General features: G+C 45.8%; 1 protein-coding gene across 1 annotated transcript; it reads left to right on the top strand.

Moving 5' to 3' along the window:
* The first annotated feature begins 5,776 nt into the window (after positions 1 to 5,776).
* On the top strand, positions 5,777 to 13,559 carry UTS2 (urotensin 2). The gene is made up of 4 exons (XM_066372622.1): positions 5,777 to 5,876; positions 8,204 to 8,314; positions 12,049 to 12,092; positions 13,443 to 13,559. The coding sequence occupies exons 1-4, from the start codon at positions 5,777 to 5,779 to the stop codon at positions 13,557 to 13,559; spliced, it is 372 nt and encodes a 123-aa protein (XP_066228719.1).
* Positions 13,560 to 14,402: the final 843 nt, after the last annotated feature.

Raw genomic sequence — 14,402 nt, 5'->3', positions numbered from 1 at the left:
AGAGAGAGACAGAGAGGAAGGAGAGGGGGAGGGGTGAAGCAGATGGGTGCTTCTCCTGTGTGCCCTGGCCGGGAATCGAACCCTGGACTCCTGCACGCCAGGCCAATGCTCTACCACTGAGCCAACCGGCCAGGGCCGAGATCTTTTATTATAAACTAATATTCTGGCACTAGGCACCCAGGGGGATCTTGAAGTCTAAAACCTGGTTACCACCACCCAGAAGAAACGTGAACAGGGATTTGGTGTTGTGTGTTCCTCACACTCGAAAACCTGCCAGGAACTGTGGGCAGCCATCCCACAGGCATGCTCGCTTCCACCTCCGTCTGGGGGACGGGGACTCCGCAGCGGCCAGCTGAGGCTGCATAGCCGGGGTCAGGCACCAGGCACTTGGCTCTGCTGCAGAGGTCACCGCGAGGGTGCCACATGCAAAAGGCAGATCTGGTCGTGCATGCCGCCCAGATAGCCATCTGTGATATCGCCCTTCTCCAACCATCTCTCCTGACCCTGGTCCTCTCTCAGCCACCGCCCTGCCCCGTTCCAGTCCCAGCACAGCTCCTTAAGAGGTGGTCTGGTCAGCGCCCCTACTTCCTTTCCTGTTCTTACTGACCCCGTCCCAATCAGCCCCCCAGCGCCCTATCTGCTCTCGTCAGTGTTGGGGGATCCCACTTTGCCAGCTGGAACCCACCGGGCATTCCTCGTCGGCAGCCTCCATTACGACTGACCACCTCCTCCCAGAACACGATCTTCGTCTGGCCTCTGCCTCAGTTTCCCCTTCTCACCATCAACCGGAGGCGAACTGTGTTCAGGTTTCAGAAATCCCGAACTTCCACAGACCCATGTCTGCTCATAACAGGGGCATAAGCATTGCGGGAGTTGAAGGGCACAGACACATTCCTGACAGGTCATCCCAGATGATGGGATACTCATCACGAAGGAAGTTCTGAACAGCTGTTAGGCACTTGGCAAGGTCACTTCCTATGGGTTCCTCCACATGGAGCCTCGTGAGGCCTGAGGACAGTCAATATAAACAGTATATTCCAATGTTATGTCCACCTGCCCTGGCCTGGTGGTCTGGTAGACAGGGCACTGTCCTGGCACCCCGAGGCCCTGGGTTCTATCCCCGGTCAGGACACACAGCAGAAGCCATCAATGAGTGCACAGCCAAATGGAATGACTGGGTGGAACAGCGAGTTCATGCTTCTCTCTCTCTCTCAAATCAGTGGGAAAACTTTTTAAACTTTTTTTTTTTTTTTTGTGACAGAGAAACCGAGAGAGATAGAGAGGACAGATAGGGACAGACAGGAAGGGAGAGAGATGAGAAGCATCAGTTCTTCGTTGTGGCACCTTAGTTGTTCATTGATTGCTTTCTCATATGTGCTTTGACCGGGGGGGCTCCAGCAGAGTGAGTGACCCCTTGCTCAAGCCAACAACCTTAGGCTCAAACCAGTGACCTTGGGCTTCAAGCCAATGACTTCTGGACTCAAGCCAGCAACCATGGGGTCTATGATTCCATGCTCCAGCCGGTGACCCTGCGCTCAAGCTAGTAAGCCCGCGCTCAAGCTGGCCACCTCGGGGTTTCGAACCTGGGTCCTCCGCATCCCAGTCTGACACTCTATCCACTGCACCACTGCCTGGTCAGGCAATGGAAAAACTTTTTAAAAAGTCATGCCCATGTGATAAGGGGGTGAAGATGGCAGGAGAGGGCGAACATAGATCCATTTCAGAACAGCACTAAAGAGAGGTTGTGGCTTTGACACTCATCCACTGGACACTGGTGCTTTACGGGCTCAAGTCACCCAAAATAGGTCCTGTTAGCACTTTGCTTCTTCATTAAACAAAAATACCTCTCTTGCTTAAAACAAGTAATTTTATACTAACGAAAGGGACCACACTTCCTATGAAAGGCGGTCATTGTTCATATGTGTCCTGACATAAACACAAAGCTGTATTATTGAACACAGGGAGCGTCCGGAGGCGATGAGGCCCTCAGTGCACTGCTGGGACAAGGTGACATTGTCATTGACAGCCTGTTGAAGGAAGAAGCTAATTTTCTTTGAGGCTTAAGCCTTTGGTGGTAACTTAATTAGGCCAAGCTGTAAAGCCATTACTACTAACTGTCAGAGGCGCCCCTGAGTCACCAGGGGTGACAAAGTTTGGCAGGAAGCCTCTTCCGTAGGGAGAAGTCTGCCGTTCACCCGCCTCTCTCTGAAACGTCCTCGGGGCACAGACAGCGCCGGACTCTCACTGCCTGGCGGCTCCTCACCTCACCTCCTTCTTTCACACACACACACACACACACACACACACACACACGGATACACATGCACACAGACACAGATACACATAAACATAAATACAGATACACATGCACGCACACACACAAAGAGATGCACAGACACCATACATATGGACATATACAAATACACATGCATACACACACAAACACACACAGATACATATTCACATGTAATAAATATGTATAAATAGTATTTTAAGAAAAAAATTCCTTTACCTTAACACAATTATGTTGAATGTGTACTATTACATATCAGTTCTTGTCCAAATAGTCACCATTTTTGTACAGTGTCAATTACCTTACATTCTAATTCTTTAATGTTATTCTATGTTCCAAGTTTTCTATCACCTTTAGTTACCATTTTCACAATAGCTAAAAGTACATAAACTCTGTAATCTACTAACTTATACACTGATTTGGGGCATTTAGGCCAAAATCGAGTGCCTATAGGTAATTCTTTGCTTCTGCTGTGTTATTTCTGAAAGCAGGATTACCAGGTATATTTTGGCCCTTGCTGTATTATACTCCATTGGGGATGTCCGTTGGGGCCACAGGCCTGCCTCTCTTTTGCAAAGAGCTGCCCTTTTGCAGGGGGTATTCAGCAAAAGCCTAGCTGGGCCTGGATGTGGCAACTCCCCCTTAGGAGTTTGCAAACTTGATGTAAATATGAGGTGACGTGTCTGAGCTGATCGCTCAAACTGAAGAAAGGGAAATTTTGGCAGTGGGGTGTGTGTTTGGCTAAGTAGATGTGGAAAAGAAAACCAGTTCTTGCCAAGAGAAAAAAGAATGAGATCTGTATAGACAGGAAGGCAGTGAGGCAAGAAACCACGGAAACAGAGAAAAAGAGAGACAGAGTAGGCGGCAGAGAGAGAGAGACAGAGACTAAGTGGGGAGTCCAGTCACATAAAGGCGGGGGTCATGCAGATAGTTCCTTGGATTCTAGAAGCTATCCCAAGTCTTTGCTACACTCTTTGTTTTTCTTACGCTCAAAGTAGTTTCTGTTAGCCCCCATCCAGCTGTCGGGCCTTTGAGGGCCACTTTCTGTCCCCTTGGCTGGTGGCTTGTCCCCCACCTGGCTGCTGGCACACTGTAGTCCCTGAGATGTCTGAGTGGGCAGATGAGTCTGAGGATGACCTCCTTCCATCCCAGCGGACATGCACAAATGTGCAACTGCTCCTGTGTGTACGAATGTGGGTAGACTGCACGTCTGCACTTCGCCTGGGTGTGTAACTGAGAGAGGAACTGCTGGGTTGCGTGGGTTAGCGCGTGCTTGCCTTAGAAGGAAATCTGCATTTCTCTGGTGAAATGATGCTGAGTATTTTTTTAATGTCCTCATGAGCTACGTGTAAAGCACCTGTTCAAAGCTTTTGCTCATTGCTCTAATTGGGTGGTCACCTTATTGAGTTGTGGGGTTTTTTTTTTTTTTCTGAAGCTGGAAACGGGGAGAAACAGTCAGATAGACTCCCGCATGCGCCCGACCGGGATCCACCTGGCACACCCACCAGGGGCGACGCTCTGTCCACCAGGGGCGATGCTCTGCCCCTCCGGGGCGTCGCTCTGCCGTGACCAGAGCCACTCTAGCGCCTGGGGCAGAGGCCAAGGAGCCATCCCCAGCGCCCGGGCCATCTCTGCTCCAATGGAGCCTTGGCTGCGGGAGGGGAAGAGAGAGACAGAGAGGAAGGGGGGGGGGTAGAGAAGCAAATGGGCGCTTCTCCTATGTGCCCTGGCCGGGAATCGAACCCGGGTCCCCCGCACGCCAGGCCGACGCTCTACCGCTGAGCCAACCGGCCAGGGCCGAGTTGTGGGTTTTAAAATATATAAAAATATATCCTGAAGACATCTTTTTTTGTCAGGCATGTGCTCTATGACTCTTTCTCATCTTTCCATTTTCTTAACTGTATCTTTCAAACAGCCGATGTTTCTAATTTTGATGAAGCTCAACTTTTCCATTTCTTTCTTACATGGTTGGTGTCCTGAGAACTAACTATCTGCCTACCCGAAAGCTCTGAGTGTGTTCATGGTTTTTTGGTAGCAATCCTGCAGGTTTAACTTTTACGTCCAGGTCAGTATGAGGTTTGAAGCATAGAACTAATATGATCTGACTCGTGTGTGAAGGGACGTGTGTGCTGTGTGGGGTCAGGGCTGGTGGGGCATCCGGCAGCCCAGAGGACCAGGCTGGGCTGGCACTAGCCAGGCAGTGCACAGCAGCAAAATTCTAGAAATACCAGTGAGGTGTTCAGGCTTGTTCTTCATTCCTCACTGAGGAATAATAACACCCAACTTGAAGGAAAATCGCTGTCCTTCTCTGAAGACCCACGTACTTGTAGTTTGACCTGGTGCCATGTGTACATACAAAACCCGCCTTGAGCCTGGATGTTTGTTGTGCGTTTTAACGTATCTTCACCATTTTTTTTTTATGAAGTCCAGTTTACCTACTTATTCTTGGCTTGCCTGTGTATATTTAAGAAATCAGTGTTTAATCCAAAGTCAGAAAGAGTTTGTATATTCCTTAAAACATTGCTTTTTGAGTGACAGCCTTCCTGGATTTTAGTGGTGGTGGTAGGGTTATGAAGATTACTTAACATCCCCTCCCGTTTGTTGACTGATATTTTCCTCTGTTGATATTCAGATGACTGTCACCACCTCCTGTGGAGCATGCAGTGGCTGGTGACAGAGATTGGGGAAGAGGTTATCTATTAACATCCTGTCTTTGATTTGGTCACATAGTTAAGCTGGTTTTAATCCCACCTAGTTCCACAGACCGTTTATGGTCTTGAGAGTTGAACAACTGAGCATCTTTCCAAGGAACACTGGTCCTAGGGTCCGGGTTTCTCTGAGGCTAGAGCGGACTTCTTCAGACAAAGAAGATGCTGGACCTATCCAAGACGCATCTCTGGTCTCAGAGGGGAACTAGTCCGGCTTCAGGGTTTTACCTGCACTATTTCAAATAACTGGTTTTAAGTTTTAACTCACGCATCGTCATTCTTCAGGCACAGCAGCCCCTAACACATGACAGTCCATCTATTCACTCGTGAAAGGTTAAAAAAAGGAAACCAAGCACATTTCATGCCTTGCTCTGCGTCACTTGTGCTGGGACTCATAAATCCATGTCTCTGCCTTGGCCACTCCAGCTGTGTCCCACCCTTTCTTTTACTCATGAGTTATTGCTCTAAGTCATTCCATTTGCCAGACCTATAAACTTAACTGTCCTTTCTTTAAATATCTACTTTGTACACTAGGTGAAAGGCATTCAATTTATTGTCTATGAGTTGTAACCTTGAAAAAAATTACATCAATGCAAAGTGATTGCCTTTTCGTTCCATAGCCAATAAATTGATTTGGTTTTTTTTTTTTTTTTGGAGGGGATGGTATGAGGTCATAGGATAATATATATAGTCGCAGATCGCAGAATGAGAAGGAGCAAACGGGAAGTTCTGGACGACAGAAGCCAAGAGGGAAGCCTTCCGTTTGCTGCACATCATGTATAAGCTGGTCTCCTGCCTGCTTTTCCTAGGATGCTTGAGTCCTCTCTTCTCACTCCCTGTCCTTGACTCCAGGGAAGAGCCCCTGCAGCTCTCCGGTAAGACGAGTTTTCTTCCCTTGTGATCGCCTTGAAAGAGCCTTCAGAGCAAGGGTCTTAAATGCAATACCAGAGATAAGGATGGGAATTCTTGTTTAAAAGGAGTCCTGTTAAAGGAATAGTGCATGCTATGAAAAGAATACTCGAGGATGCTTATAGCACAGTTCACATTCAGAAATGGATATGGTTTTTCCTCTTTCCAAAATGTAAGAGTGGAAGGGAAGTAGAAGTGCTCATTTCATTTCCCTGCTGTGATTCTGTGATTCAAACTTTTGGTTTTGGTCAGTTTTTTAACTTTAAAAATTATACTACATTAAAAAACATTTTTTTTTGGTGTTTCTTTTCAATGAACTGGTTGAATGTAGAATGTGGTTGTTCCAATTGTAGATTAAAAACATTTTAATTTTATCCTCTATTACTTTAAGTTAACAAGTAATCTACCTTGTGTTATATGGAACAAAAATGTATATTAAAAACTTAAAAACAGTGACCAGCTGGAGCTAGGGATGTCATAGATCTCCAAGTATGACATTTATCTTTTTCCCTTTGATGCCTAGTGCATTCGGTTCCAGTCTATAAGTAGGATTTTTAAGAATGTATGGGTCAAGCAGATACCTATTTTGCTATTACCTCATAATCTAAGAAATGAAAAAGATGATCGATGCTTCAGGATTAGGTTCCATAAACATTTTAACTGGATTTTATCTTGTCCTTAACTCTGGGCACTTTTAGACATTTTTCTTTAAATAAATTAAAATAAAGCTCTTCTGAGCCATTGATTTAATCATTTCTAGCCTCTATAAAGTTTCTCCCAAGCAGTTTTCTGCTGTCAAGCACTGTTAGTCCTGCACGGTCACTTCTGGGGTCACTGAGCCCATCAGTGGCAGTCATTTTAATGGCCAAAAACAAGCATTAACTTTATTGAATCTCTGCTATTTAAAGACGACCAGTGAAAAAACACAGGATGCACTCAAGAATAAATATTCAGATATTACTGCCATCTTCAAAAATGTGCATGGCATTATTATGATTTTGAAAAACTTAGAGGAAATTAAAAATTATTTTTAAAAAAATCACTAAGGAACTTGGATGAAAGGAGTATAGCTATCTCACTCAAATTCTGAACAGGTAGCATCTTACTGTCGAGTTCTGGCCGGAAATATTTTTTTCTCATTAATTTGTTTCTCCATACATGATCCTTCATGACATAAACACTTACATGTGGCCAGATTTCATAGGGGTTCATTAGTATTCTTCAGCAATACTGTGAATGTGCTCGGATGGTTTGTTCACTGTCTTTCAGTGGAGGCTGTAGCTAAGTATCTGTAAGCCGCAAGCATGCGGGTATTCCATGGCTCCAGAGCCTCCAATCTCAGCACGGGAGCACCTGCCGCAGGGGACTGCCCGGGAGCCAAGTCTCCACACCCCACACGCGCTCCCCACGCACCCCACGCGCACTCTCCCTGTACCTCTCCTGCCATTTCCCCTATGGTTCTCACATACCATCCCACTCGTATGCCACTCATATGCCGTACGCTGGCCATATTTCACACTGGAAAAGTTACTATCGGGTTCTTTAAAGAGCATTTCAAAGCCAACTCCTGTCTAATAACAGCCGTACCTGACTCTTGAAGGACAGAAGGATGAGAGGTAATGCCCTCTTATCTGCTCAACAGGAAGAACATAATCTTGTTTTTTAGAAAACCAGTCCTAGATTTTCCTCTCCCATTTCAGCACCTGAGTCTCCAAAAACAAGAGGCAGCAGTAGATTAACAGAAACAAGGAAGCCCTGGCTGGGTAGCACAGATGGTTAGGATGTTGTCTCCATACGCTAAGGTGGTGGGTTCGATCCCCAGTCAGGGTACACACAAGAATCAACCAATGAATGCAAAATAAGTGGAACAACAAATTGATGGTTTTCCTCTCTCTTCCTCTCTCTCTAAAATCAATCAATACATTTAAAAAAATAAAAATAGAAACAAGGAAGAGTCACTTTTTAGTAGAAATGTTCTTAACTGGCCCCATGGCTCAGCGCTACCCTCTGATTCGAGGCAGCCGACAGCTTGGCACGTCACCCAGGCGGCAGTCAGAAGTGGGTCCATTTCTCTTGATTTGTGGTCCTGCTGGCTCATATATTGCACTACAGCCCTTACACTTCTGTTAACACATCACTAGTGACAAATCACCGACTTAGCAATTGAAGCTTTTCTAGTACTGTCTCCCTGTCCTTGGTACCTCCCCCTTTCCCCCCAAAAGGCCATCGGGGAACAGAAGGAACTAATCAAAGAAGGAATTGTGTCACTGATGCCTGTCCTTACTCTGTGCAGCACCCGGAGGAGGCGTAAGATTGACTGCGGATGCACTGGACAGAGCGCCCCTTCTACACGGGCTGCTGGCCATGCTGGGTGCAGAGACAGGCGACAGTCTCAGGGAAGCAGGTAAGAGGATTCTGGTGGCACAGGTTGTCTGATTCTATGGCTCCTCTCTCCTCTCCTCTCTTAGATGAGGTAAAGCCCTATTTTGGAGCATCAAGACGAGCTACGTAAAATAAGGACACTGATAAGCCGCACACTCCCTTCCTGGCGTCAGGCCTCCCTCTGCAATCCTCTCTTCCCTCTGCCCGGCAACTCCTCAGGGGCATCACGCTCTACTTGGCACCGCGGGGTATTCTTTTTCTGGACTGACTTTTATTTTGGGGGGAGAGGAGTACTATAACAGTCTCTAACAAGTGCAGTTGTAAGTCCTGGTTTCCCATTTACTAAAATCTTAAATTATTTAATCATTCTGTGCCTCGGTTTCTTAATCAGTAAGCAGGATGACAGAAATACCCACCTCATGGGGTTATGGTGAAGAGTCAATGGGAAAAGGCACGTCAGATGTTCAGCACAGCCTCACACAAAGTAATCAGTAAGGTTTCAGCGTTTACCATGGGCAGGCCTCTGAGTAGTGGGTTTGGTTTCAAACCACTGCAATAAAGCAAATATTGCAATAAAGCCAATCACGCATTAAAATGAACTTTTGGTTTCCCAGAGCATGTAAAAGTTATGTTTATATAATACTGCATTCTCTCAAGTGGGCAGTAGCATGTCTTTAGAAATGTACATACCTTACCTAAAAAATGCCAACCATCATCTTTTTTTTTTTAATTTAGTGAGAGGAGGGGAAGCAGAGACAGACTCCCGTATCTCTCCCACACCAGTATCCAGCCGGTAAGCCCACTAGAGGGCGATGCTCTGCTCATCTGGGGCCCTTGCTCTGTTGCAACTGGAGCCATTTTTTAGTGTCTGAGGCAGAGGGCATGGAGCCATCCTCAGTGCCCCGGGGCCAACTCACTCTAATTGAGCTATGGCTGCAGGACAGGAGGTGAAGAGAGAGAGAGGAAGAGAGAGAGAAGTGAGAGGGGGAGGGGTGGAGAAGCAGATGGGCGCTTCTCCTGTGTGCCCTGACCAGGAATCAAACCTGGGACTTCCACATGGCGGGCCAATGCTCTACCACTGAGCCAACCTGCCAGGGCCCCAACCATAATCTGAGCCTTGAGCAAAGCAATCTTTTTAACTGGTAGAGAGTCAGTCCTGCCTTATATTGATGGCTGCTAACTGATCAGGGTCGTGGCTGCTGGAGGCTGAAGTGACTGTGGCAATTTCTTTAAAAAAGACAATGGAATCTGTTTCATCAGCTGACACTTCCTTTCACCAACACTTTCTCTGGAACAAGTGATGCTGTTGGATCGCGTTTTACCCACAGTAGAACTTTTCTGAAAACTGGAGTCAGTCCTCCCTACCCTGCCGCTGCGTTATCAACGAAGTTTATGTAATAAATCCTTCGTAGTCATTTCAACAGTCTTCACAGCATCTTCACCATGAATGGAGTCCATCTCTAGAAACCCCTTTCTCTGCTCATCCACAGAAGCAACTTCTCATCCATTCAAGTCTTACACACATTACCATGTTTTAAAGCAATTCAGTCACAACTTCCAACTCCAGTTCTAATTCTGGTTCTCTCACTGTTTCCCCCACTTCTGCCATTACTGCCTCCGCTGAAGTCTTGAACCCGTAAAAGTCATCCATGAGAATTGGGATCAACTGCTTTCAAACTCCTGTTAATGTTGACATTTTGACCTCTTCCCATGAATCATGAATGTTCTTAATGGCATCTAAAATAGGGAATCCTGTCCCGAAGGTTTTCAATCGACTTTGCCCAGATCTGTCAGAGGAATCACAATCTATGGCTGCTATAGCCTCACAAAATGTATTTCTTAGACAATGAGACTTGAGGGTTAAATGACTCCTTGATCTATGGGCCAGAGAATGAATGTTGTCAGCAGGCATGAAAACAACATGAATCGCATTGTCCATCTCCATCAGAGCTCTTGGGTGAACAGGTGCACTGTCAATGAGTAGTAATATTTTGAATATTTTTTTTCCTTAGCAATTAGTCTCAAGAGTGGGTTTAAACTATTCAGTAAAACCATGCTGTAAACAGATATGCTGTCATCCAGGCTTTGTTGTCCATTTATAGAACACAGGCAGAGTAGATTGAGCATATTATTTTTCTTTTTTTAATTTTTATTTATTGATTTTGTGAGAGAGGAAGGGAGAGACAGAAACAAGAAACTTTTCCTATATGTGCCCTGACCGGGGATCGAACTGGCAACCCCTGCGCTTCAGGACGATGCTCTAACCAACCAAGCTATCCGGCCAGGGCAGATTGAGCATATCCTTAAGGGTCCTAGAATTTTCAGTTTGGTATATGAGCACTAGCTTCAACCCAAAGTCACAGCTGCATGAGCCCCTAACAAGAGAGTCAGCCTGTCCTCTGAAGCCAGGCACTGACTTCTCCTCTCTGGACAGCAAAGTCCTGGATGGCATCTTCTTCCAATACGAGGCTGTCTCATCTGCACTGAAACCTGCTGTGCAGTGTAGCCGCCTTCATGAATCACCTCAGCCAGACCTTCTGGATAACCTGCTGCAGCTTCTGCATTAGCACTTGCTGCTTCACCTTGCATTCTGATGTTATAGAGATGGCTTCTCTCCTTAAACCTCATGAACCAACCTCAGGCAGCTTCAGACTTTCCTTTTGCAGCTTCCTCGCCTCTGACAGCCTTCACAGAATTGAGGAGTTAGGGCCTTGCCCTGGAGGAGGCTTTGGCTTTTTGACGTCCCATCACTAACACTTTCTCCAAATCAGCAATGAGGCTGGTTCAATTTCTTCTCATTTGTGTGTTCACTGGAGTAGCACTTCTAGGTTGCTTCTAAAGCTTCCCCTTTGCATTCACAACTTGGCTCACTGGCTCAGGTGGCCTAGCTCTGGGCCTATCACAGCTCCTAGGCCTTCCTCACCAAGCTTAACCCCTTCCAGCTTTTGGGTTAAAGTGAGAGATGAGCCCCTCTTCCTATCACGTGAACACTCAGAGGCTACTGCAGGGTTGTTAATTGGCCTGATTTCAATATCGTTGTGTCTCAGTGCATAGGGAGGTCTTGGGAGAGGGAGAAAGACAAGGGAACGGCTGGTTGGTGGAGCAGCCATTTTGTTGCCGTCTTCACATTGGAGATCACTGATCCTAGATCACCATAACAAATATAACAATCATGAAAAACTCTGAAAGATTGGGAGAGTGACCAAAAGGTGACACAAAGACATGAAGTGAGAAAATGCTGTTGGTAAAAGGCCCATCGACAGACCTGCTCAACGCAGGTTGCTGCTGCAGACCTCCGGTTCGTCAACACTGCGGGTCTGGGAAGTGCCACGAAGCAAAGACAATAAAGCAGGCATGCCTGCTCTCCCCGCGAGGTGTTTCCCTAGGCATTGATACAATGCCTGGGGCATCCTGGAGAAGAGTGGAGATTTTAAAATAGGCATTGCTTAATAGAAAGGAGTTCATTTGTTATATTTTTTATAAACTACTAAAATGGTAAATTGTTGAAGAATAACGCAGTGCTGTTTGTGAACTCTGTAGGCAAAAAAGAACAAAAGTGCCTGCTTATCTGGCTGCAGGTTCAGTATTGCTGCTGCACAATAAAAAAAATAAAATAAAAAACCCCCAAAAAACAAAAACAAAAGACCAGTAACTAGACATTTAGTAATGTTCTATTTTGTGCGTTTTAAATGAAATAAGCAGAAAATATAAACAATAGATCTGATGATGAATAGTTTCAAAATATTGTTTTTCCAGATCCTGGTACTAACATTTTGAACCCGAGAGGAATCACAAGCAAGGTGAGTATGAGTTAAGTTAAAAAAGGTGAACATTCTACACCCTGACTTCAGAGGACCCTAAATTCATAAACTAGACAGCATTCCTGGTAGAAACCATACCTTTAAATAACTGTCTGGTTATGGTTATTTCAAAGCATTAAGCTCTCCAAATTTTGATGCATATGAGAGGTGAAGCAGAACTCACCCAGTGCCTGTTGTGGATACATTGTTACAGAAGATAGATAAGGTCCCTGCTCTCCCCTTTGTCATCCACATGCGCTCTCCTTCCATCACCTCCACACGTGGCGTGGCCGGCAGACCAGATGCCCTGGTGAGAAAGGCTGACTCTCAGATCCCACCCCCCAGCATCCAAGGAACTCAAATCTGCAGCTTACCAGGGCCCTGGGTGACTTGCAAATCAAGGTCTGAGAAGCACAGCAGTGCATCACCCAAGAGGAGAAACACGATCAGAACAGGGAGATGGAGAATGGGTGGCCGAGGGCACAGAAGTTATTTTTGTGTGTGGTGGGAAGGCTGCAGTAGGGAAGATGGGGGATATGGAATGGTTAGATGTGAGGCACAGCTCATGGAGCATCTTGTATGCTGAAGGAAAATTGGTACTTGATTTTACTCCTTCCCCTCCCCCAACTCCAAATTAGTGTTTCCTGGGCACACTAGTCCCACAAGCCAGCCCCTCTCCTGTCCTGGTGACTCCCTATGCACATCAGCACACTGAAGGCCCCCCAAAATCAAAGGCTACGCTTATTTAACTTTAACCAAGCACTTCCCAAACACGTTGACCAGAAACCTCTTTTTCAGTATAGCACTCGTTAATACCTTTGTAAAAACAGACTCTGGAAACCTCAGTCCTGGAGATGGCTGGCACCCAGCACCTGAGGCCCCCACCTGGGTGAACCACCTGGGAAGGGATGGTGTGGCTTCCACGTGTGACTAAATAGAAGTCATTCTTTTCAATAGAACGATTATGGTTAAAGACTCTAAAAATCACACGAGGATTTGTAAGATTTGCTCATGAAAATTCTAGAATAAAAAAAACCGTCCAAGAAGTTAATTTGAAGACAGAAAGATCTGTTTTACGCAGAAGATAACAAATGTCTAGAAGTTGTCTCTAGCAGATTATTTGAGTAGAAACAGGTCAATGAGTGTGTAGGCAAATTCTCTGCAGTCGCAGGGCTAAGCACACTGCACGGGCACAGGACCCGGGAACCCTCACGGCCCACAAGATGGGGTCTTACTGCAATAAAATCCCAGAGAACATGACGAAAGTCCGATGCCTGGATTAACATTCCTTTTTCATGCGGGACTCTGAATTCACTGATAAACCACCTGTTTGTGTTTGTTTGGTTTTAGTTTCAGGCTTTCTCTAGACAAGATCCCAACGTTTCACTGAATCGTCTTTGGGCCAAGATCGGGAAGCAATACAAGCGTGGACGTACCTCTGGGTGCTTCTGGAAATACTGTGTCTGAAGTGAAACAAACGCCTACTCGTCCACTCAGAACAACTGTCTTAGAAAACCGCAAATAAAAACGCTTGATTTGAAAACAGCATAGAAGGAAAGCTAGGCAAACTATGCACCTTGTTCATGATCGTTTGGAAAATAAATCCTCTATGTTCTGCAAATATCAGTACTGGCTATTTTACTTATCAACATATCCTAAAATCTGTAATTCTTCCTTCCATCAACTTGTTTTTTAGAGATGGATCTGGGAATATAAACGTAAAGCGAATAGAGACACAAATGCTAAAAAAGTCATTAGTGAAATTCAGTTAAAATAGTTAAACGGCAACTACATTATCTTAGCTACGATGTCCTCTCAATCCTTAAAGATGGACAAGTTATTACTGAAAGGAATTCAGTATTTTGAAAAAAAATTGGAGGTAAAGGAAGCCGAAAGGGCTGGGAACAGCCTCAGTTCTCCATTATGTCTGATGGGGAGCGTCCTCGTGCTCTGAACCCCCCTCCCTCAGCTGGCCCAAGCACAGAAAACGCGGTAACTTGACTCTCTGAACAGTGACTCTTCCTTGTGCTCTGTGCCTGTGAGCTCAAGGACCACAGTTCACTTCTACCGGAAAAGTCCCTTTGTAATCTGCTTCTTGCAGAGAGTAGGGAGCTGAGGTGGGATTTAAGATGGTGCAATGAAAGAACTAGCCTGGTGTGTGCACGTACTGCCTTACATTGTTGCTACCTCTATGTAATGTAGCTTCTAGATGGACAGAAACACAGTGTGTTGCCTCCAGCACAGAACATGATTAGAACTGGAGCACTTCCCCACCCCAACTCTGCCATTCACTAAACCAGCATGGTGGGG

Source organism: Saccopteryx leptura, chromosome 3 (genome assembly GCF_036850995.1).
Source record: "Saccopteryx leptura isolate mSacLep1 chromosome 3, mSacLep1_pri_phased_curated, whole genome shotgun sequence".
Taxonomy (NCBI): domain Eukaryota; kingdom Metazoa; phylum Chordata; class Mammalia; order Chiroptera; family Emballonuridae; genus Saccopteryx; species Saccopteryx leptura.
This window is presented reverse-complemented; position numbering and strand designations above follow the sequence as displayed.